The sequence below is a fragment of the Myxocyprinus asiaticus genome, chromosome 47, assembly GCF_019703515.2.
Source record: "Myxocyprinus asiaticus isolate MX2 ecotype Aquarium Trade chromosome 47, UBuf_Myxa_2, whole genome shotgun sequence".
NCBI classification, from domain to species: domain Eukaryota; kingdom Metazoa; phylum Chordata; class Actinopteri; order Cypriniformes; family Catostomidae; genus Myxocyprinus; species Myxocyprinus asiaticus.
Genome location: NC_059390.1, coordinates 20,373,410 through 20,396,460, shown reverse-complemented (window position 1 = coordinate 20,396,460; position 23,051 = coordinate 20,373,410). Strand labels below are relative to the sequence as shown.

The following is a 23,051-nucleotide window of genomic DNA, read 5'->3' as shown; positions in this document are numbered from 1 at the left end:
GAGAGGCCCTGTTCAGATATGTGCAAACAGCCCGGCATACGATTCCTCCATTCACCAGGATGCATCAGCTGCAGATAATAGATACTCTACACTGGCTCAGGCAAGGGTGCGAGGGTGTATAGTGATGGAAGTGTAGCATCCCTGCGCTCTATGGGAATTGACAAACTGGATTTTGCCACACATTTGAGCAAGTTCCAAGACAAATGTTCTAGATGGTTGTTGAAAACCAAGTTAACCTGCAATGTCAGAAAAACCCTATTGGTCAACCAATGCACACAAATGCTGTTGGTCTAGTCTCTTAATCATAGGCCTCCATTAGATGCAGCCTTTGCTGCTACTTTGTGGCCAACTGTAAGCCCACAGTAGCTGCAGAAACCTGAGCCTTGTCTTGGTAGCAAAGTCAAGTCTTGAGAGCAAAGCACAGTTTTTAGAACATGGCACTAATGCACATTTTCTTCCCAGAGAACACACGAGCTTATGAAATGCATATCATGAATTCACTGTAAGGGGCCAAACATGCTTGCGTTATGAAGCCAGATGCAGCACAATTAATGGAACAGAATGCAGGTTGTCAGAGCCCATCTTTTTATCACTTCTTCACTCCTAATGGCTAAGCATGTAGCACAAATTTGTTGATCATTTCTCTGACCTGTTGTTTGTTAGCATGTCATTTCTAAAAGCATGTTATATAACATGCACAATTCAACCCACGCCCATGGGAATCCAGCATGGCCTTGCCATTGACGGCTGTCAGCTTTTCGTCTGTGGGTTGAAGGACACGCTTCAGGCTCTGAGAAGAGGTGGCATTGTGCATGATAGACACAATACCCAGCAGACCTCCAACACATAGGACTACATGCATTGCATGCTGCCTGCTCAGATTTGGGACTTCAGAAGTCAAAAAGCTAGTGAACCTCAATACTTGAACAGCTGAAATGGACAAATCTACTTTATCTGATCATGGAGGCTTCTGCTTTGCTGGACATACTTCAATGTACCAGAGTTGCATTGATGAAGCTTTTCTCCTAATGTATCGTATTGTAAGATATGGCTCTATTCAGAAAGTTCAGAGATGGCATTACGTAACGGCGAGTGTTGTATAACGCCCTCTACTTCTCCTAATGTGATTATCTTTTTTCCCACTCCCTGTCTCCTTTTCTCTTTTGAACGAGACTTTAGTCATGAGGTTAAACTCGTTAAGCACTCGTTTGCCATTGCTCAGCTATTCTGAAATCAAGTGATTATGGTGCCTCTTTCCCTCCCCCTGCCAACCTTTTCCAGCGCTTGTTGTTTGGAAAGTCAGATGTCAGACTCACTAAATCCATCACAGGCGGTGACGTAATCTGTCTGAAATCTGATTTTTAGGGTGGGAGAGGATTAATATACCTAGTATAAAAGAACACTTCTCGAGGATTGACTGAAAGTAAGGTCTTAAGGATAAACTGCCTGCAAGTGTACTCGACATTTTAGTCCTCTTGTGAAGATCAATTCTTCTCTTGATTTTATAGAAGCAACATATTCTCCAGGCACTCAGAGCTCTTTTGTTCTACCTGTTTTTACTTGTTACGCACATCCACGGGCCTGCTTAGTCTTTTAGGCGAGGGAAAAAAGAGCCATTATGCTCATCAGCTGTCTGTTACACAATGCATTCAAACCTATTAAGAAAAGACAAAGCAAAGCTGTTTTTCCTCCCATGGCTGTGTTGAATCAGCAGAGCCACTGGTGACATCGCTACGTGCTCAACATTTTGAAAATTCTGCATCCCAAGAGCGAGTAGAGGCAGTATATCCTCAACCTTTTGTCTTGAATTGCTGAAGAATGCTGGTGCTTCAGTCAGCACAGCCAAATAAAGAGCTAATTGATGCTCGCAAGCAGAGCTGCAAGTCTCACGAATGGCAGCGAACGCATAGTGCTCTTGGAGCATGTTGTGGTGTTGGGACTGAATGTCCACAGCTGAGACTGAGAATCCTTTAAGGCTACGCTCTGTACTGAAAACAAAAGACAGCAAATCGTGAAGATTACCGTCGATGGCAGAAGGTCCATTCTCTGGCATGACAATAAAAAGATCCATATTTAGACAGTCGTTTCTAAATGGTAACCCTTTTTCTCTCAAGAAACGTGACATTCATGCACTCTTTATTTGCAGTTGCTCAGCAACCTAAAGACTCGGGCATACTTGATTTTTCCATGTGCCATCCCATCACGGTTGATCGCTCAGCCTTTCAAAGTATACTCTTTTGACTGCGATCCCATTCGGGCAAGTCTGATGCATGCATACTACGATTAATCGCAATAAAATCGAAATCATGATATGACGTAGTGCGATTAACAAAAAGCAAAGGCTGCGATGTGGTTAAATAAATAAATAGTCTGCACGTGCTGCTCACTGCGCTTACTGTATATGCTGTAGTGCTGTTGTCTGTAGTGTTACACAAACTCAGAGCATGCGTGAGGCTAATGTGCAGACCGTGTTACAATTGACAGTTTACTCTGGATTCACTTATTGCACATTTGCTTAATTCCAAATATGCATTGTCGCTAAAAGTTACTATCCAAATATAAAGTAACCTCATAACACCGGGGTTTTGCAGGGAGTGGATAAAAGCATTTCTTGACATTAAAAGTCACCCGTCAACTCGTCCTTAAATGCCAGAATATCCTACCGCCAAATTAAAAGCAACTGCCAAAATAAAGGCCCGCATAGCTGTGCCGCATACAGGTTAAGAAAATATTATGTAAATGTATTACTGTTTTATAATAATAATATAATAATTGTTGTTATTAATATCATAAACATTTATTTCCATAATATTTTATTAATAACTATTATTGGGTTCCAATAAATAATGTTGAAAAGTGGGCTTAGACCCTAATCACAAAGTCGGCAAAAACAGGTACACAGTGAACAGATACAATGGGAAGATGCATCTGTCTGAACACAATTTCCTGAACAGTGTTTCTATTGGTTGTAGAGCGTGCCTGACTTAATTTTGATCTAAAATAATTACTTTTTTTCTTTTTTATTTATTTAAACAATCATATCGTAATGGCAGGTTTTTTTTGTCATAAAAAAAAAATCATATTGCCCTAACTATGACTGCTTTGCGATGCATTTAGTATAGTCAACGGCAGGCGCATAAGCAGTCAACTTTCAGGAAATGTGTCTGATAATATTGGCCTGCACGCAGACAGTCCGTGCGGGGTGTACGCATGACAAAATTTAAATAATGCATGCAAATGCACCATGCGCGATAATCTACTGGAAGGGGGAAAACCGAAGTAAGCTTTGGCCTTAACCCTAGTATCAGCCTCAGTTGCCATGCCCTGGCATTTTTTCTGTTTTCACCTTTCACTGATTCCTGCGCCATTTCTACGGCAGTTTATTATTGGAGTGCTATCTATTTGAGATAAATCCACCCCTGAACAGCACATAAAAACAAAACAAAAACGGTGGTTGGTCACTTTACCTGACAGACATACTGTCTCTTACTTAGAAGCCGGTTGGACAGAATTATCTGTGGAATGGACCACACTTTATGCCACTTTCAAAAGTCTGGCTATATGACACTACCCTGCCCTGGCCCAAACCCTAGTCTAAGTATATGCGAATATCTTGAGTTCCACAAGTTTTGTAAAAAAAAAAAATTTCCATCTAGGTATCACCCATTTAGACCAGAAGGTCTTTAAAATGTTGGATTTCCTTACAGAACTGCGAGTCCACGTTCATGTTTTTGAGTTTTAATTTCTTCCCACGATTGGACATTAGTAAATACACAAGCACTGCTCTGTCAAGGAATTTGGACAGGAATTCCTTCAGATCCACCAGATCTTTGTCCCATGCCCTGTCTTTTCCTGCCCCTGGCTCACTTCCAGCTCTCTTGTCATAGTCATGCCTCCTCTCTTCAGCTAAACTGATCAGAATCTGTCATTTTAATCATGTCCCATTCACTTCCCCCAGCGGCCGCACCTGCCAGCCATTCAGTTGGCCCCTTTATCCATATAAGGGACATGGCATGAGCCTCATGCTTTGTAATCCGAGACGGATGCCTCCTTTTATGCTCATTATGCAAATAAAATAAAATGTCAGGGTGCTGTCGGTTATATATTTCTCATCGATTAACTTCTTGTCGATCTAGATTCTGGAGACCATTGTTAAACAAACTTTCTAATTCTGTGTTAACTATATCAGATGATCTGTTTTTTGCTGCTTTCTTGGACAAGAACAATTTTAAGTGTTTTCTGAAAGCATTGATATGGTTTTGGTTTGTCACTCATCCGTGAATCTAGATCCTACTGTTTTCTCTGTTTAATGGCAATGTTGCTAAGCATTTAGAGGCATGTGGTCGCTCACTCCAAAGTTACGTAGTCTAAAGTTTCTATTGTTTATTCCTGTTCTAGCTTAATTCTGTCATGTCTCTACATGCCTATGTAAATGTCACAGTATATGCACAGAGTAGAGGCACAGTGACCCATTTGGCAGTCTTCCAGTATGGACTGGTTTACTTGTTGTTTTTGGGGAACAATAAAAGATTTCAAGTATGCATAAAATATTTTTTTGAAGTGAGCATAAAGTTCTGGCACCTAACAGGAAGTACACATTCTCAGTGACCCCATCATTTGCTGTCCAGCTATTTTGAGACCTTTCAGAAGCTATTTTTTGCCATGGACTTGCATTATACCTCATTGTGCGGCTTGTAAAAGAGATATGATATTTGTGTCTGCTGTTATTTCTACCACTATTGGTTTCCTTGCAGCCCAATAGGAATGTTTTGTTTTTTTCAATTTAGTGATCATTTGTAATTGTCACTGTTAATTGGAGCTGAACGTTGTGAAATGAGCTGTTCAGAATTTGGAACTTTTTGTGTAATAGAAGACATTCATTGAGAATGGAGAATGGATTAAGAATGGCAGATCAAGTATATGCACTAATCCTAAGGATCTGCCCCTCCCTCTTGTCTTACTCCAGGCATTGATATCGAGGCGGCCAGGAAAGAGGAGGAACGGATCATGCTACGGGATGCGCGACAGTGGCTTAACAGCGGCCAGATCAACGATGTCCGGCACGCCAAGTCTGGGGGTACTGCACTTCACGTCGCTGCAGCCAAAGGATACACTGAGGTTTTAAAGTAAGTTCTTGTTCTTTAAGAGTTAAGGTGACATATTGTCATCCTCTAGGGATTCCATTGCTTTCCACTGGTTGTTCATCTATAACAGTAGTTGTCTTTATTCTTTTGCTAATAAGTGACTTAGTAGCTGGTGAAAACAAATTAAACTTCAACTTTCAATTGCCTTGATCTGTGTTTTTACTCCAGGTCTAGAGGCTTTCACATTTTCCTCGGCCTATCCCATTTCTCTTTAACTTAACTGTTTTTGAAAGCTAAGGGGCCATTCAAACAGAATGCGTTCTTGTGCAAAAAAAAAAAGCTAGATACAGTCCAAGAATATTACAGAACGCAGGTGTCTTGAGACATGTTTTTAGAAGCTCAAGTTATTTTTAACATGATATGACATCTTAAAAATGCCGCACTCCTGCATAGAGGTCAAAGACATCCGTTTAGCACGCTTACCTCGAAAAAAAAACAGCGCAGACTGATGCAAAAATGCCTTCAGTTTGATCGGCCCCTAATGTTCTTGTACACAGGGCGAGACAAAGTGTAACCTGTTTATTTGTGTCCATTAGAGTAGATTATCATGAGCTGTTGAACAAACACAACTCAGGATGGGTGGTAAGAGTTAGCCAGCCTAGTTGTGTCTCTGTTTACAATACCTTTTAAAGTCATCGTTGAAAGACTGGGACAACTGCTCCATAAACCACTACAACACAACAGGATTGTATTGGATGAACTGTAAAACTGAAAACCTATATATTTTTATGTGCGCCTACCAACGCCTACATCTTGAGGTGCTGTTGTTATTCATGGAAAAATGGAAAAGCAATAAACGTATAATTGGGCCCATTGGTGCACACAGTATCCCAGGCCATTGGCAAACGAGGCCCAGCTTAGATTGCGGCACCAAAATCCAAGAAACCCAGATTTGTCTAATCTCGTCATGCTAATTCTTTCGCTCTGACTGTTTGCAGGCTTTTAATCCAAGCAGGGTATGATGTAAATATTAAAGATTATGATGGCTGGAGTCCGTTCCATGCTGCTGCACACTGGGGCAAAGAAGATGCTTGCCGAATACTTGTAGAGAGTCTGTGTGATATGGACATCGTCAATAAAGTGGTATGGTTTATTATTGTTTATGTGACGTGCTGCTGAGTAGGCTTGCAGAGTTATATTTAGTACTATTTAAGAGGTTGAAATACAATTCTGAATGTAACTGGAAGTTGAATTTGAATGCTAACAAGGTTGTATTTTGGTTCTCAGGGTCAGACGGCGTTTGATGTAGCTGATGAAGATATCTTGGGTTATTTAGAAGAGCTTCAAAAGAAACAGAATCTGGTAATCTCTCTTTTAAAATGTTATGTTTAGCATTGGATTGTTTTAACTCAGAAACTGAGGAAAAGCTTTGTTTAAAAGTAATAATTGTATGTTTTGTTTGTTTCAGCTTCTAAGTGAAAAGAAGGATGTTAAGAAGTCTCCTTTGATAGAAACTACTACCACTGGAGACAATAATCAATCTGTGAAACCACTGAAGAGGTAAATTACTACTGCTTACTGGAAGGAAACCATCTTGATGTGATTGATTCACTTAGACCCCATTTACACCTGGTATTGAGATGCGTCTCGGGTGATCCGATCACATGTGGTCAGATGAGACACGTTGCTGTTTATACCTGGTCGCTAAATGTGTCTCATGTGACCACTTGTGTTTGGATTTCAAGGGGAGGGTCTCTCAGCCAGGGCCGCCAATTAGGCATTCACCTTTTGACCGGGCCTGGGGGGGAGGGCCGGCTGGACTGTAGGGGGGGGCCTGCTGAATACGTTTTGTACCAGGTCCAAGAATTTCTAACTGCAGCCGTGCAAACAGTAATCACTATGTCATTGCATTACTGCCTGGTAATAATCCACAAAAAAAAAAGAAAGTAAGGAAAGACGAGGACAACGTGCACAAAACCAGCACTCTGTTTCTCCCAGATGCATTTGAAGTGTAAACTAAGTACAAATGTGAAATTTTTGGAAGAATTATTTGTTGTTTTAGTGGGGAACCTGTAACAAAGGTGCTTTAGATGTTCTTGTTATCTGTATCCGTGCATGTTGATTTCAGACACACTGAGGAAGCTCTGTGAAATTCCCGTGCTTGAGTATGTATAGTATCGTTTTTTTTTTTAAACATTTTCTGATTGGACATTATTTCGTTTTAAAGCTGCTTCTGGTTTTAGCACAGCGGTTGATTGACAGGTGAGGGGTGGTGCTTCACTACTGTCCGAGACCGATCAGGACGGATTTGTGTTTACACCTCAAATGCGATGTGGTCACATGTGTTTTTATCTTTTTTTTTTTTTTTTTTTTAATCCCCTTTTCTCCCAGTTTGGAATGCCCAATTCCCACTACTTAGTAGGTCCTCCTGGTGGCGCTCTTACCTCAATCCGGGTGGCGGAGGACAAGTCTCAGTTGTCTCCGCTTCTGAGACCGCCAATCCGCGCATCTTATCATGTGGCTCGTTGTGCATGACACCGCGGAGACTCAGCATGTGGAGGCTCGTACTATTCTCTGCGATCCACGCACAACTTACCACGTGCCCCATTGAGAGCGAGAACCACTAATCGCGACCACGAGGAGGTTACCCTATGTGACTCTACCCTCCCTAGCAACCGGGCCAATTTGGTTGCTTAGGAGACCTGGCTGGAGTCACTCAGCACGCCCTGGATTCGAACTCGTGACTCCAGGGGTGGTAGTCAGCGTCAATACTCGCACCCAGGCATCTGTCACATGCGTTTTTGACTACCTTCGTATGTGGTTTTTGTTGTGGTGTGTCGTAGAGAAAAATTTGCATTCTTTGATTATTTATTTATAGTGCGACATGTTCACAGGATGCCGATTAATTGTCTTTGTGATGAGTCTTAACCTCTGACAAATTTCTGGCAGTGTCAGAAATTTGGGGTTGCAGAGATTTCGCAGCAGTGCGAATGCTACAATGGACAGATGTGATAAAACCTGGGGCAGGTTTACGATTTCTGAGGTCCCAAGCAACTGACCAACCTGGTGCCCCATTTCAAAACATTTAGCTTAAAAAAATAACATAAAATTGATTTTAAATCATAATTTTAAATTCATCCTATCAGCCGTTGTAGCCAAGAACATTCAAAATGTTTACTGTACTTACCTTCATATATTTTTAAAATATATTTGTATACAATAGTAAAATATTTCGGTCTTATTCACCAGGAGCTTATATTCTGACGCTGCAGTGTACTGTTCAACATATTGCACAAGGCAGTATTTTCTGTAGGCTAAGCATCGTAGGCAACATTCGTAACGGTATTGTAACAGAAAACATATATATTTTTTAACAGCCCCTAACTAATCTGTTCGTGCGTATCTGTGAGTGAGAGCACGTGGGCGAAACAGGCCTGTATATTTTTGCATCAATTACAAACCCGAACTAAAAGTCCTACTTGGAAAAATTGAACCGAACCCGGTGGACCTCTAACGTGAACTGCTCTGAGAGCGCTGACAACAGCGTATTTGCACGTGTACACAGAACAACATGTCACCCCTCGAGCGGTTTTTGTGGAGCTTTCCTGCCGGGGCGGGCCCACGCAATTGCGTGGTTTGCGTGGTGGTTAAAACCCGCTACTGGATAAAACACCCAGTCAATTCTGTCAATTGTTACAATTGGAACCAAATTCTTGGCTACGATCACATCGTACAGTCATCGTACAGCAACTATCGTAAAGGAACGTAAAAATTGTGAAGTGCGCATGTAGCTTAACATTTATACCTTAATGAACTGTTTAGTGAAAATGTAGAAAAAAAAACCTCGCTTTTGAATTGAAAAAAAGACAATATTGCAGTAAGATATTTAGGACTTAAAAAAAGGTTATCAAAGTAAAAAAAAGATAAATGTAAAAAATAAAGATCCTGATCGAAGCATCCCTATTGGATAACGGTTGTTTGTTTTTTTTTCTTTTTTTTTTATAGTAAAGAAACTCTTCTGCTGGAGCCAAAGACTGCCCCACGAATCGAGACTCTGGAGCCAGAGAAGGTGGATGAGGAAGAGGGCGAGGGCGATGGAAAGAAAGATGAGTCCAGTTGCTCTAGTGAGGAAGAGGAGGAGGAGGACTCAGAGTCAGAAAACGAAGCAGGTGCGTACCCTTACGAAATAGCTTCGACACACACGTTTGCTCAATTACGTACGTTTTATTTACTTACCACTCTCTTTTCAGACAAAACCAAGTCTTCTGTTCCGACAAGCAATTCCAACAGCACACCCATGCCTGCTAGTATCACCGTCTTGTCTCCGACTACCCCAACCAACCAGGTGACCACCCCCACCTCACCTACCAAAAAGGTATGCTTTCTTCCCTTGAAAGTGCTGTCCAACATCCCGTCCACCCTGCCTCTGTGTATAGAGTGTCTCCATGTTTCATGTTTCACAGCAAGGGTTCTCCTTGGAAAAATCATTCATTCAAAGATGTTTTTACATTTGCAACATCGTAGAAATATGCTCTATGCAACTGATGCATATGTGATGGTTCTGAGCATGTTTCAGTAAGCGAGAAAATGTTGCACGTGCAACATTTTCAGAATGTATGTAAAGGTGATGTTAATGTTTCAAGGTGAACAGCCTGTTAGCAAGCATTCTAATGTGTAGCAAAATCTTACAATGTAGCAAAAAAAACGGAACGTTACTAGACATAGCATCAGCACAGCAGGTTGATGAAATGCAAAAGTCAATTGGTCTTCTTTTTCAGGAATTTCTAGACAGCAGTAAAAATGTCTTCAACACCTCTTTAACATGCGTTTGCTGCCCTCTGCTGAATAATGGGGGAATTGCTATTGTTATGATTTCATAACATCACATTTTAAGTCACTGTACAAAATTTAACATTTAATCTACCAGTTTAGGTTATGATAGGTTTAGTTTAGTTTTTATTATTATTATCATTAATGTTATAATTTAGGTTAAATCTTCCAATTATTTGAACTTGGCTTTATCCAATGCTATGTGCATTATATGTGTAGACTTATTACAATTTCTCAGATTGATGTCAGTCCTTTTGTTACTGTAGTTTTGGTGTTCCTGTAGCTCAACTGGTAGTGCAAGGCGCGAGCAATGCTGGAGTCAAAGGTTCGATTCCCAGCTAATGCACACACTGCACTCTAAATGCAAGTCGCTTTGAATCAAAACTTCTGCCAAATGTTAGTATATCCAAGTTAAACATCATGTTTATAACACAGTGATTGCTTTCAGTCAGAGAACACATGTAAATCGAACAGCATAATAGAAGACATTATTCTTTAATCTTTGAAAAGGCCAAGACAAGTACTGCATAAAAGTCTGCTTTCATTGCATCTTAAAGGAATGTTCCAGATTCAATAATGTAAGCTCAGACGACAGCATTTGTGGCATAACATTTATTACCACAAAACAGTTTGAAAAAACTGTTTACAGAAAGGGACTTGCAATGGAAGTGAATGGGAACAGTTTAACCACTAGATGTAAACATTAGACATGTTATGATTTTAGTGCAATAAAACCAGATATTAATGTTACAGCGTCTACAAAATTACAGGATTTACTGCCATTATATCATCATGACAACGAAGTTGTAATATTGCATAAAACTTTACACAGATAAGAATACTAAGTGATTTTATTACACTAAAATATTTACATTTATAATGTTTACGTCTTATGGCGGTACTTTTGAAACAGTGTGTATCTTGATGTTAAATGTCTGGCTCCATTTACCTTCACTGTAAGTGCCTTTTTTGTAATCGCAATTTTTCCATTATTTCTTTTTAATAATCGTGGGATAAGTTGAAATGATTTTTTGTTGTAATCAAAATTGTCACAAATGCTGCCGATTGGACTCAACTTGTGCTGAACCCGTAATATGTTCCTTTAAATGCTGTGACTGGGCATTGATTTGTATTTCTATTCTTTCACTTTTTCTCTCCATATCACTCATTGCATCATGAAGTATCTGTTTTCTTTGCTGCTTCCAAATTTATTTAATTCAAGGGTTCTTCCTTTTTCTTTCTCTATTTTTTTTTTCTTCCCACAATTGCTTTCTCTTTTTCTCTCTCTTCTCACTCTACTCAACTTTGCTGTTGTCTTGGATGGCTTTAGTCTGATAACTTTACTGCCCTTGTGCCTGGGGGGGAGCCAGGCTGTCCTGCGTTGTGGCGTCAAGGCTTACGCAAAACTGGCATTTCACTTGTGCCCAAAAAAGCGATGGTGAGGCCTCGGTGTGTTCAGCGTTGTGACCCCCCCCCCCCCATTACCTAATGTACCCCATATGACCTCAAAACTAACCGATCTGAAAACTCCTGCCTAATCCAAGACCTCTTCCTATTACTGGCTCACTGCATGGTGTTGTCGCTGTCAGTTGCGGCTGTGATGATGTGCTGTTTTTCGTTGCTCAAAGCCATCTGTCATAGCTTTATACCTGAATGTTGTGGACCATATATAACAGGGTATCATCAATGTTGTGTGTACAATAAACCGTTTTATACGGGTGGTTACATTTACACACTCTAAACCCTAACAGGTCACCAGAATGCTGTTCTGTATGTTAGCAAAAACTAACGACTTGACTGAAAGTTGGGCATGTCTGGGTTTGTCATTCGTGTGAAATTATTAAATTATTGTTTATTATTGTGCTTTAATATCATAAAACTCTAGGCCTAGTATTATAATTGTAAAATCACTCAAGTTTGCATGTCTAAGGGTGGTGCAATTCCAGAAATCATTCAAAATGGCCCCTGTGTGTCTATGGATGGGCGAAATAAGACATTCAAAATAACTTATTTAAATATAAATATGACTTGGAAAAGTGATTCTAAAACTACAGAAAAAAAACAACAACTTAATATTCAAAGTGAAAGCCAATTAAAAAGTACTGTTTTATTTTATTTTGATATATATATTAGTTGAAGTCAGAAATTTGCATACACCTTAGGCAAATACATTTAAACTCAGTTCCCAATTCCTGACATTTAATTGTAGAAAACATTCCCTGTCTTAGGTCAGTTAGGATCACTACTTTATTTTAAGAATGTGAAATGTCATAATAATAGTACAGAGAATGATTTATTTCAGCTTTTATTTCTTTCATCACATTCCCAGTGGGTCAGAAGTTTACATACACTTTGTTAGTATTTGGTATCATTGCCAAATTGGGTCAAATGTTTTGGGTAGCCTTTCACAAGCTTCTCACAATAAGTTGCTGGAATTTTGGCCCATTCCTCCAGACAGAACTGGTGTAACTGAGACATGTTTGTAGGCCTCCTTGCTTGCGCATGCTTTTTCAGTTCTGCCCACAAATGTTCTATCAGATTGAGGTCAGGGTTTTATGATGGCCACTCCAATACCTTGACTTTGTTGTCCTTAAGCCATTTTGCCACAACTTCGGAGGTATGCTTGGGGTCATTGTCCATTTGGAAGACCCATTTGCGACCGAGCTTTAACTTCCTGGCTGATGTCTTAAGATGTTGCTTCGATATATCCACATAATTTTCCTTCACCGCCACAACATGCTGCTGCCACCACCATACTTCATGGTTGGGATGGTGTTCTTCAGCTTGCAGACCTCACCCTTTTTCCTCCAAACATAACGATGGTCATTATGGCCAAACAGTTCAATGTTTGTTTCATCAGACCAGAGGACATTTCTCCAAAAAGTAAGATCTTTGTCCCCATGTGCACTTGCAAACTGTAGTCTGGCTTTTTTATGCTGGTTTTGGAGCAGTGGCTTCTTCCTTGCTGAGCAGCCTTTCAGGTTATGACGATATAGGACTCGTTTTACTGTGGATATAGATACTTGTCTACCTGTTTCCTCCAGCATCTTCACAAGGTCCTTTGCTATTGCTCTGGGATTGATTTGCACTTTTTGCACCAAACTACGTTCATCTCTAGGAGACAGAATGCATCTCCTTCCTGAGTGGTATGATGGCTGCGTGGTCCCATGGTGTTTATACTTGCGTACTGTTGTTTGTACAGATGAACGTGGTACCTTGAGGCATTTGGAAATTGCTCCCAAGGATGAAACTTTTTTTTTTTTTCTGTGTTCTTGGCTGATTTCTTTTGATTTTCCCATGATATAGAGCAAAGAGGCAAAGAGTTTGAAGGTAGGCCTTAAAATACATCCACAGGTACACCTCCAATTGACGCCAATTAGCCTATTAGAAGCTAATTGCTTAAAGGTTGACATCATTTTCTGGAATTGACGGAATTGAATGGAAGTTGCTAAAAGGCACAGTTAATTTAGTGTATGTAAATTTTTGACGCACTGGAATTATGATATAGTCAATTAAAAGTGAAACAATCTGTCTGTAAACAATTGTTGGAAAAATTATTTGTACATGCACAAAGTAGATGTCCTAAACAACTTGCCAAAACTATTGTTTGCTAATATGAAATTTGTGGAGTGGTTAAATAATTAGTTATAATGACTTCAACCTAAGTGTGTGTAAACTTCTGACTTCAACTATATATATATATATATATATATATATATATATATATATATATATATAGGGATGTACCGATCCGATACCTGGATCGGTATCGGCTCCGATACTGAAGCTTTTAGACAGATCGGGTATCGGTCTGACGAGCCCGATCCAAATCCGATACCGTGTGTTAGTCATGTTCGTTACTGTCAAGCTCTAAAAATGACATAAAAGAACCATAAAAACACCATGAAAGCAGTTCATATGACTCGTACATTTTATTCATAGCCACTTGAAGACGTGCGATTAGCTCTGTGAATCACAAAAGGCTGTGTTTAGTAAGTAAATATATAGTATGTGCAGCGCCAGCGCGTTAGTGAATGGTGCTGCTCTGTTGACACATACAGGACTTCCTGGAGAGTTTAGAATGTCAAAATAAAAGCGTGAGGGTTTAAAAAGTGCACGATTTAAATATATTACTGTTGTATTTAAAATTAAAAGTCAATAATAATAATAAAAATTATTATTATTATTATTATTATTGTCATCATTAGTATTTGTTTACAATTCATACCAATATTTAAGTTGAATGGGTTCCAAAAATAACTTTGTGAATGAAAAGAAGAAAAAAAAAGGCAAAAATAAAACGCTGGTTTCTTTTCTATTGAAGACTGAAGTTACTGTTAATTTTGCTGCTACATTATCCAGTATACTAGTTAAGAATAAAGTGTTTCTTAATAATACATTTATATTGAAATAATGTGTAGTTAGAGGTTTGTGTTTCTTTACATATTAAAAAGCACTCCCAATTAGTTCCACACAATAATGTAAAGATATTCTAAACTGATTATTCAACACTGGTATCGGCTTGGGATCGGGATCGGCCGATACCGAGATTTCTGATATCGGGATCGGAAGAGAAAAAGTGGTATCGGTGCATCCCTAAAATATATATATATATATATATATATATATATATATATATATATATATATATATATATATATATATACGTACACACACACACACACACACACACACACACACTAGGGATTTGAATCGATAAAAATTGCACGATTAAATTATGGTACATGAGAAATTTCATAAATATATTTACTGTATACTGTCTCAACTTGCAAGAAATTGGTTGGTCATTTATTTAATTTAATTATGTACATATTGTACATGTAAAATGTTTTCGCAGATAGAGTTAGACACATATTTACAAGATTTAATTTTGATACAAGTACAGTGACGTAAAAAAGTATTTGCCCCCTTTGTTTTTTTTGTTGGGGTTTTTTTTTGTTTTTTGGTGTATTTTTCATATTAAATTGTTTTAGATATTCAGATGACATATAACATAAAACAAAGGCAACCTGAGTAAACAAAATACAGTTTTCAAAAAAAAAAAGATGATGATAATTTTTTTTTATTGAAGCAAAAAAGTTATCCAACACCTATATCACCCATGTGAAAAACTAACTACCCCCTTAAAATTAATAGCAGGTTGTGCCACCTTTAGCAGCAACAACTACAACAAAATGCTTCCGATAACTAGAGATCAGTCTTCTAAAATGCTGTTGTGGAATTTTGGCCCACTCTTCTTTGCAGAACTGCTTTAGTTCAGCCACATTGGAGGGTTTTCGAGCTGCCAATTTTAAGGTCCTGCCAACAACATCTCAATCGGGTTCAAGTCCGGACTTTGTCTAGGCCACTCCAAAACTTTAATTTTGCTTCATTTGAGCCATTCAGAGGTGGACTTACTCCTATACTTTGGATCATTGTCTAATTGCATAATCTAGTTGCGCTTTAGCTTCAACTCACGGACTGATGACCGGATGTTCTCCTTTAGGATTTTCTGGTAGAGAGCAGAATTCATGTTTCCTTCAATTATAGCAAGTCGCCCTGACCCTGAATCAGCAAAGCATCCCCACACCATCACACTACCACCACCATGATTGACCGTAGGTATGATGTTCTTTTTGTGGAATTCTGTGTTTGATTTATGCCAGATCTAACAGGACCCCTGTCTTCCAAACTTTCGACTCATCAGTCCTCAGAACATTCTCCCAAAAGGTTTGAGGATCATCAAGTTGTGTTTTGGCAAAATTCAGAAGAGCCTTGATGTTCTTCTGTGTTAGCAGTGGTTTTCGCCTCGCCACTCTTCCATGGATGCCATTTTTGGCCAGTGTCTTTCTGATAGTGGAGTCATGAACAGTGACCTTTATTGATGCGAGAGAGGACTGCAGTTCCTTGGATGTTGTTCTTGGCTTTTTTGTGACTTCCTGGATGAGTCGTCTCTGTGCTCCTGGAGGAATTTTGGAAGGTCTGCCACTTTTGGGAATGTTCACTGCTGTGCCAAGTGTTTCCATTTGGAGATAATGGCTCTCACTGTGATTCTTTGGAGTCTCAGAGCCTTTGAAATAGCTTTGTAACCCTTCCCAGACTGATTTATTTCAGTCATCTTTTTCCTCCTCATTTCTGGAATTTCTTTCAACCTTGGCATAGTGTGCTACTGGGTGAGGCCTTTTAGCCAATTTCATGCTGATGTTGAATTTAGTATGAGATATACACAAAAACAGAAGAAATCAGGATGGGGGCAAATACTTATAAAATCAATGGACATGTTGAAATTACAATTTGGGCAACATCTTCTGGTGTTTTCCTGTGGATTTCAATCAATGAAATGGATCAAATGGGCAGATTCAATTCATATCAAACTTTATTGGCAAGAGAAACTTAAGTATACATTGCCAATGCATTTTAAGACACCATACATACAGATATAAAACATATTGAATGCTGAAGTTTAATTTGCTGAAGTTTAAAATCTCTATTACTATTATTTTCTCTGACTGCCATTCAGTCTCTACAAGTATACTTGTCTGCAGCTTGCTGAATATCCTGGTCCTTCTCAGTCTCTGTCGCGTGTACGCTGTGTTTCACTCGGGCAGTTTTGCCTTTTGACAGTGGTTCAGATGAATGTCAGTGAGCGTTTTCGTGTGATACGAAGAGATACAGCAGCTTGCCCGTATCACTCGCATACCTGCTTCACCGCTTGCGGGTGAAGTCTCCATTCTCCGGACTGTAAATCCGCTCCTGTGTTTGCTTTGCCCGGGACATGCGTCACTTGTAACGATTAGTGTGCACTTGTTCACACAATTAGTTTCTGTGTGAGGATGTGCAGTCGAGTCGAGCGTGTACCTCCTGAACATTTATATATGCCAGTTTTAGCCACAGAAATTGGGGAAAAACATGAGTGAAGTTTCTTCCTTTGTACAAAGGGTTAGTGTGCTGGGTTTGTTCCTGGCAGGCAGCAGATACCCTAACCACACCCCCACCCTTATCCTTCCCATATGGAGCCTGTCTGTGTAGCCTTCCAGGAACAACTCGGGACACCTTTTTTCCTATCATGTGAAGTTTCAGGAAGTGAAAAAAAAGCAGAAACGCATACTACATTAATTGCGTACATTTTTTTTTTTTAACGTGAAATAAACAAAAAAAACATTTAATCACAGAAATTAATGTATTAAATTTCCCAACCTTAATATATACATTAGGTTTATTTTTGGGATCAATATGTTCACAAATTCCCTGTTCTCTCACCCACACCGAACAACCCTTGATGTCCACATATTTTATGTGAGCTGCTATGGTCTAGAAAATATTTCCGCTCCACAAGTGTGCTTTAGAAATTCCTGTTATCAAAACATAAAGTTTAGAATAAGGATTGATAGTTACCTCTGCTCACGTTCCCAGATCAAAAATATGAGTTTGTTTGGGTTAGGGTGGTACGGAGCCTTGAGGCACACTCAAAACTTAATCATGTCTTCCATTTTTTTTTTTTCTTTCTTTCTTTTTTTTTATGGGGGGGTGGGGGGCGGCTTTTTCTTCTCCTCAGGTGAGCACATCTGCTGGTAAGGTGTCTCCTAAAGAGGAGGAGAGGAAGGATGAATCTCCTGCATCATGGCGACTGGGCCTTCGGAAAACTGGGAGTTACGGAGCACTGGCGGAAATCAGCACAACTAAAGAGATGCAGAAAGAGAAGGACACCGCTGGCGTGATGCGCTCAGCGTCTTCTCCTCGCCTCTCATCCTCACTGGACAACAAGGACAAAGAAAAGGTCGGTCAGAATTTCAATTGATAGGGATCGCTTGTGCAGTACCCTGTAGGGCTGGGCGATATGACGATGTAATCGGATATCGACGATGTCTTGCAAGATCCCGATGCCGATTGGGAACAGATGATCGGCAATATCGGGAAATGGCAAAACCATGGATTTGGGAAGTCTGCAAATATATTAAACAGTGGCCAGGGTGTGAAACTAGCACCCGCAAAATATGACAAGGCTGAATCCAGTTCACAAGCTCCTTGTCCAAATGTATTTCATGCGCGGGACATTTTGCTTATCTACCCGCAACAGGTGGGTGACCTGTAAGACGTCTCGGAGTGACACATGACAAGAAATGCTGTTAGTCACAAAGACACGCACTTGAAGAAACAAAAGATAAGCGGTCAGTGCTTGTGTCTGATTCGCTGTTTTTTTTTTTAGAGGCATGCAGCACGAGCCTGTCTCGTGGAACAAGTGCATGTAAAGTGTTTTCACTAAAAAAAACTGTTTGCAAGAATAAGGTTGTATTTGAGATTGCCGAAAATGACCTCCGATCATCTCGGGAGGTGCTGTGAGTTTAATGCGCTTTATTTCCTCGCGGTTGGCATGCATTGCGGATTCCGTGATGCAAATGGAGCCATTAGAGATGGTAAATGTTTGGATTTGGGGAGGTAGTTAAATTTTTTTGATCTCTTCGATCAAAAAGTTTTTGAACGCTTTTTCGTTTAGTTTAAAGTGCAATTTTAATTTAGAAATACATTTTTTGTTTGTTTTTTCGTGTTTCAATAAATGAATAATTTTTTTTTTTTTAAAGCAAAATCAATAAAGCAAAACAATTCACCTGGTTCACTGTTTGTTCATAGGTGTGCAGCACGAGCCTGTCATGTGGAACAAGGGCATGTAATGAGTTTTCACACTTTTTCTCTGTTTCATTAATCTGAAAACTGTTTGCAAGAATACTGTCGTCTGTGAGAATGCTGCAAATGATCTCAGATCATCTCAGAAGGTGCTGTGAGTTTAGTTCACTTTATTTCCACATGGGTAACATGCATTGTGAACGCAGCACTGCAGGTTCAGTAATATATATCTTTCTATTGAATAAAGACGGAAGTGATTAAATCAAGACACGTTCACCTTAATACTCAAATTTTAGGTTAATTTTCTTTTCTTTAGGCAGCATTAACTGTATTACCAAAATGCAATACAAACACAAATTCGATAAGAACACATTTGGCAGCATTATTTTGGAAACACAAGGGAATTTATTTGGATTTTTTATTATGATTGTTTATAATATCATTTATAATTGTCTTTAGTTCTTAATCTGTAGGCTATTAGTAATATTCCACCTGTTGTTGTTGACGGATGCTTGTGTGATGGCAAATAGAGCTGTTGGAGATGGTAAATGTTTGGATTTGGGGAGGTGGTTAAAAATGTTTTATCACTTTGTTATTTTATTGCTTTTATCGTTTAGTTTAAAGTGCAATTTGAATTTAGAAATGCCTTTTTTGTTTGGTTTTTTCATGTTTCAATAAATGAATTACATTTTAAAGCAAAATCAATAAAGCAAAAAAATTCACCGACCCTCGGCAGGGGGATTGACGGTGTAATCGAATATCAAGATATTTTTTAAGGCAATTATCGCAAAAATATTTTTTACATATCGCCCAGCCCTAGTATCCTGGTGCACTCAGTGGTTTTTTGTTTTTGTTGTGTTGGCTCAACACAACAACTCTTAGTTCAAACTGTTTTCATTGTCGATGGAATTGTAGAAATAAGCCATATCCAGTCAGCTACGTTTAATTTATTCTGTTAGAGGAAGTGTCCACAAACAAGAGTACATTTTGTGACTGTACATTGTTTTAAACGTATTTTAAAAGGACTTCATATCCTTGTTTAAAATAAAATTGTATTAAAGGAATTGTTCACCCCAGAATTAAAATTATATCATAATTTTACTAACCTTCATGCCATCCCAGATGTGTATGACTCAAAGAAGGTTTTTAGAAGAATATTTCAGCTCTGTATGTCCTTACATTTCATTGAATGGTGACCAGATCTCAGAAGATCCAGAAAGCACATAAAGGCAGAATAAAAGTAATCCATACGACTTCACTGGTTTAATCCATGTCTACAGAAGTGATATGATAGGTGAAGGTGAGAAACAGATTAATATTTAAGTCCTTTTTTACTATAATTTGCCACCTTTGACCTGCCCCGATTCAGTAGGAGGCTGAATGAGAATTAGAATGTGTAGATTTACAGTAAAAAAATACTCAAATATTGATCTGTTTCTTACCCACACCTATCATATTTCTTCTGAAGACATGGATTAAACCACTGGAAGTTGTATGTTTACTTATATGCTGCCTTTATGTCCTTTTTGGATCTTGTGATTTCTGGTCACCATTTACTTGCATTGTATGGACCTACAGAGCTGAAATATTCTTCTAAAAATCTTCATTTGTGTTCAGCAGATGAAAGAAAGTCATACACATCTGGGAAGCATGAAGGTGAGTAAATGATGAGAGAATTTACATTTATGGGTTAACTATCCCTTTAAGGAAAAGATTGGGTGCACTTGTAAAGAAGGAACAGGAAAATATTTTCTTTTAATTTGGCTTAAACCTGCGGTTCATTTTTAATATTTTTTTATAGTGTGTTGAATGTCAAAATCAGTCAATGAATAGCGTCTCTTAGAACTAATTGCATTCCATTCTTGAGTTGCAGTAACCTGTCCAAATTTGCAATTTTTCTGGAGCCACATTGAGTTGTTTGTTTCAATGTATTTACAACAGGAGAAGGAGAAGACACGCTTGGCGTACGTTGCACCCACCATCCCGAGGAGACATGTTAGCACATCAGACATCGACGAGAAAGAGAACAGGTGAGGAAAATACGCATATTCTTTTGTGTGATAAGCACAAGCTCAAGTATAGCATGTTTTTTGTGTGTAGCTTTTGCAGCTGTCTCGCTTTTAGCGTGCATTCGTTTTTGTAGGAAGGTGTGGAGGGGTCAGCAAGAGATGGACACAGTGGGTTTATTTTAAATAATAATCAATTTCACAAAATGTCCAAAAAGGGGGAGTTAAAATGTTCAAGGGGAAAAGTGTTCAAAACAAATGGGAATCTGGCGTCCTTGGGGTAAAACGGGGCTCTGTGAAGGAAGGGGCAGTGTCCATGGGATGGTCCAGGATGTGAGCGGGATCTGTTGGCTGCACACGCTCCCCTCTTAAGCATCTGGGGTGTGAGGGGCGGCGCCAGTGGGAACCTGTCTTCCCAGTGCCCGTGGCATGTGAGGAGGCTCTATTCGCATCAAGTGCGCCTCATCATCCGCTGCCCAAATGAGGTTTATTAAATTGAGCCCCTCCTTTGTCCTGCCCACTCCTGTTGTAAGCCTGGCTGACGGACGGCCCTCAGAGGCGGAGCAGCTATAACGAGAGGGAGGGGCGGGTCATTCGGCCACAGAAGGATACAATTAAATTGGTTAAATGGTTTCCGATATACCAGTTCAAGTATTTAAAACAATTTAGAGCACAAGATGAGTAGTTCCCCGAAAGAAAGATGTTTATTCAGATTCCTACGTTTTAACAACTATCGACAATATTACAAAAGATGAAAGCTTGTTTGGTAGACTAAGAGGCTGTTCACACAGAACACAGTCTTGCGTTCAAAAACATCTTGACGGAATGCAGCGAAATGAAACGCAGGTGCCCAAAACACATTTTTAACACCAATGTCCTAATCAGACGTGACATTATCAAGCGGCATGTGATAAATATATAACGTGATATCTATTCCTTATTATTCCGAGTTTTTTGCAATGAGCGTCGCAATCTATTGGTCATTTGGTTTGTTTTTGTGGTGTTGACCCCTGTGATCTCTCTTTGGTCCAAAATCCAGTTCTTCATAACGGCACGTTAAACATCAATAATAGCAAATTTTCGAACAAATGTATTTTCGGACAAAAGTTGTCACTGGAATCTTATCGCAGTGCTTTTAAAACAGCGCAGGCAGATACAAGAACGTGTCCTGTGTGAACAGCCCCTAGGTAGATTTAGCAATTGTCATACTCTGGAACCGGAGGTACTATTTGTAGCGTGTGGTTCGCAGGGATTCGGCTGCTAGTCTGGTACGTAGCGGCTCCTACACCAGGAGGCGCTGGGAAGAAGATCTGAAGAACAGCGACGGAACAAGCTCGCTAAACAGAACCTCCAGCTATCAGCGCAGGTTAGCTTTTATTTCAGTAGCTATACACGTTTTACTGCAGAACTACTTTGAAAATTGTTAGTGTTTACAGTAGCTTGCTTGTATTGGTTTACGTTTAAGTAACGGATGCTTTAATCGTTATTCTAACCATCTTAACCCCCATAAACATTGGAAATGCCGTAGGGTAGATGCAGTACTTACTAACAGCTAACTTTAGTAGTCTTCTAGAAGTGCACAATGAAACATGCCTCAACATTTTCCTACTTTTGTTTAAATAAATGTTTGAAGATGATAGTTGACTTGGAAGTATGCATGTGCTTGTCTAATAAATGAAAGCTTGCAAATGACGCAAGCGCTTATCTGTCATTGGTTAACGATAAATTTGCATGACTGCACTTGTGCTGTTTGGCTTAGTTTCAGACACTTTGGTACAAAAGTCATTATCTCGCCTTAAAGATTTTTGTTCTTTTTGTTTCTAATCAGCTTTGTCATTAAGCATGATTATGGTTTAGTGAAAAGATTTTCAGTTTTTTTTTTTTTCTGTCAAGTTGTCGTTGGTGTTTCAATATCTTGATGATAGCAAAATATGACTTCATATGAAATCAAGTCCCCTCAAGTGAACTTCTGTGTAACGTTTTGTCTGTGTGTTCATGTTTTAATGTGTGTCTGTGTGTGTCTGTGTGTCCGCTCTCCTCTAACTTGCCTCTCACCCCGCCACGCTCACGCGGCAGTACGTCTCACACGCTAGCGTTAGGCCGCACGTCTAGCTCTCGCGACCTGCCTGCCAAATCGCCCTCTGCCTCCAGCCTGGAGCCTAACAACTCTAAAGCCTGGCAGCAGCCTTCCTCCTACCAGCCATACAGCATTCACCACAGGTACCTGCCTGTCCTCTGCCCACCTAAACACACACTGAATGTCCATCACATGTCTATGTGATCCATATGCATTCCTGCCATTCTCACTGACTGATTTATTCCCTTCGAGCTTCTGGGGGTTTATGTAGTTTTTAATTAAACAAGAACGTATTGAATTTTGGGCTGTGTGATGTGCTGTGTATTTACGATACTTTGGCAATTATTTGGTTGCCTATATTGAATTGATCAACATTGTAAGTAATGCAGTGATATTAAAAAAATCACCCAAATGAATTAAATATTGCTAAAT

At 39.4% G+C, this 23,051-nt stretch overlaps 1 protein-coding gene across 9 annotated transcripts in view; it reads left to right on the top strand.

Annotated features, from left to right (window-relative positions):
• ppp1r12a (protein phosphatase 1, regulatory subunit 12A) overlaps positions 1-23,051 on the top strand; it is a 114,361-nt gene that overhangs the window by 66,843 nt on the left and 24,467 nt on the right. For 2 of the 9 annotated variants that reach the window (XM_051691160.1, XM_051691161.1), the window contains exons 4-14: positions 4,967-5,126; positions 6,083-6,227; positions 6,372-6,446; positions 6,553-6,644; positions 9,090-9,253; positions 9,335-9,429; positions 11,245-11,352; positions 17,470-17,691; positions 20,478-20,566; positions 21,792-21,908; positions 22,619-22,762. In XM_051691160.1, coding sequence (XP_051547120.1) covers positions 4,967-5,126; positions 6,083-6,227; positions 6,372-6,446; positions 6,553-6,644; positions 9,090-9,253; positions 9,335-9,429; positions 11,245-11,352; positions 17,470-17,691; positions 20,478-20,566; positions 21,792-21,908; positions 22,619-22,762 — 1,411 coding nt within the window. Of the gene's footprint in view, positions 1-4,966; positions 5,127-6,082; positions 6,228-6,371; positions 6,447-6,552; positions 6,645-9,089; positions 9,254-9,334; positions 9,460-11,244; positions 11,353-17,469; positions 17,692-20,477; positions 20,567-21,791; positions 21,909-22,618; positions 22,763-23,051 lie in introns of all 9 variants that reach the window. The other 7 variants (XM_051691163.1, XM_051691162.1, XM_051691165.1 and 4 more) reach the window with 7 other exon arrangements.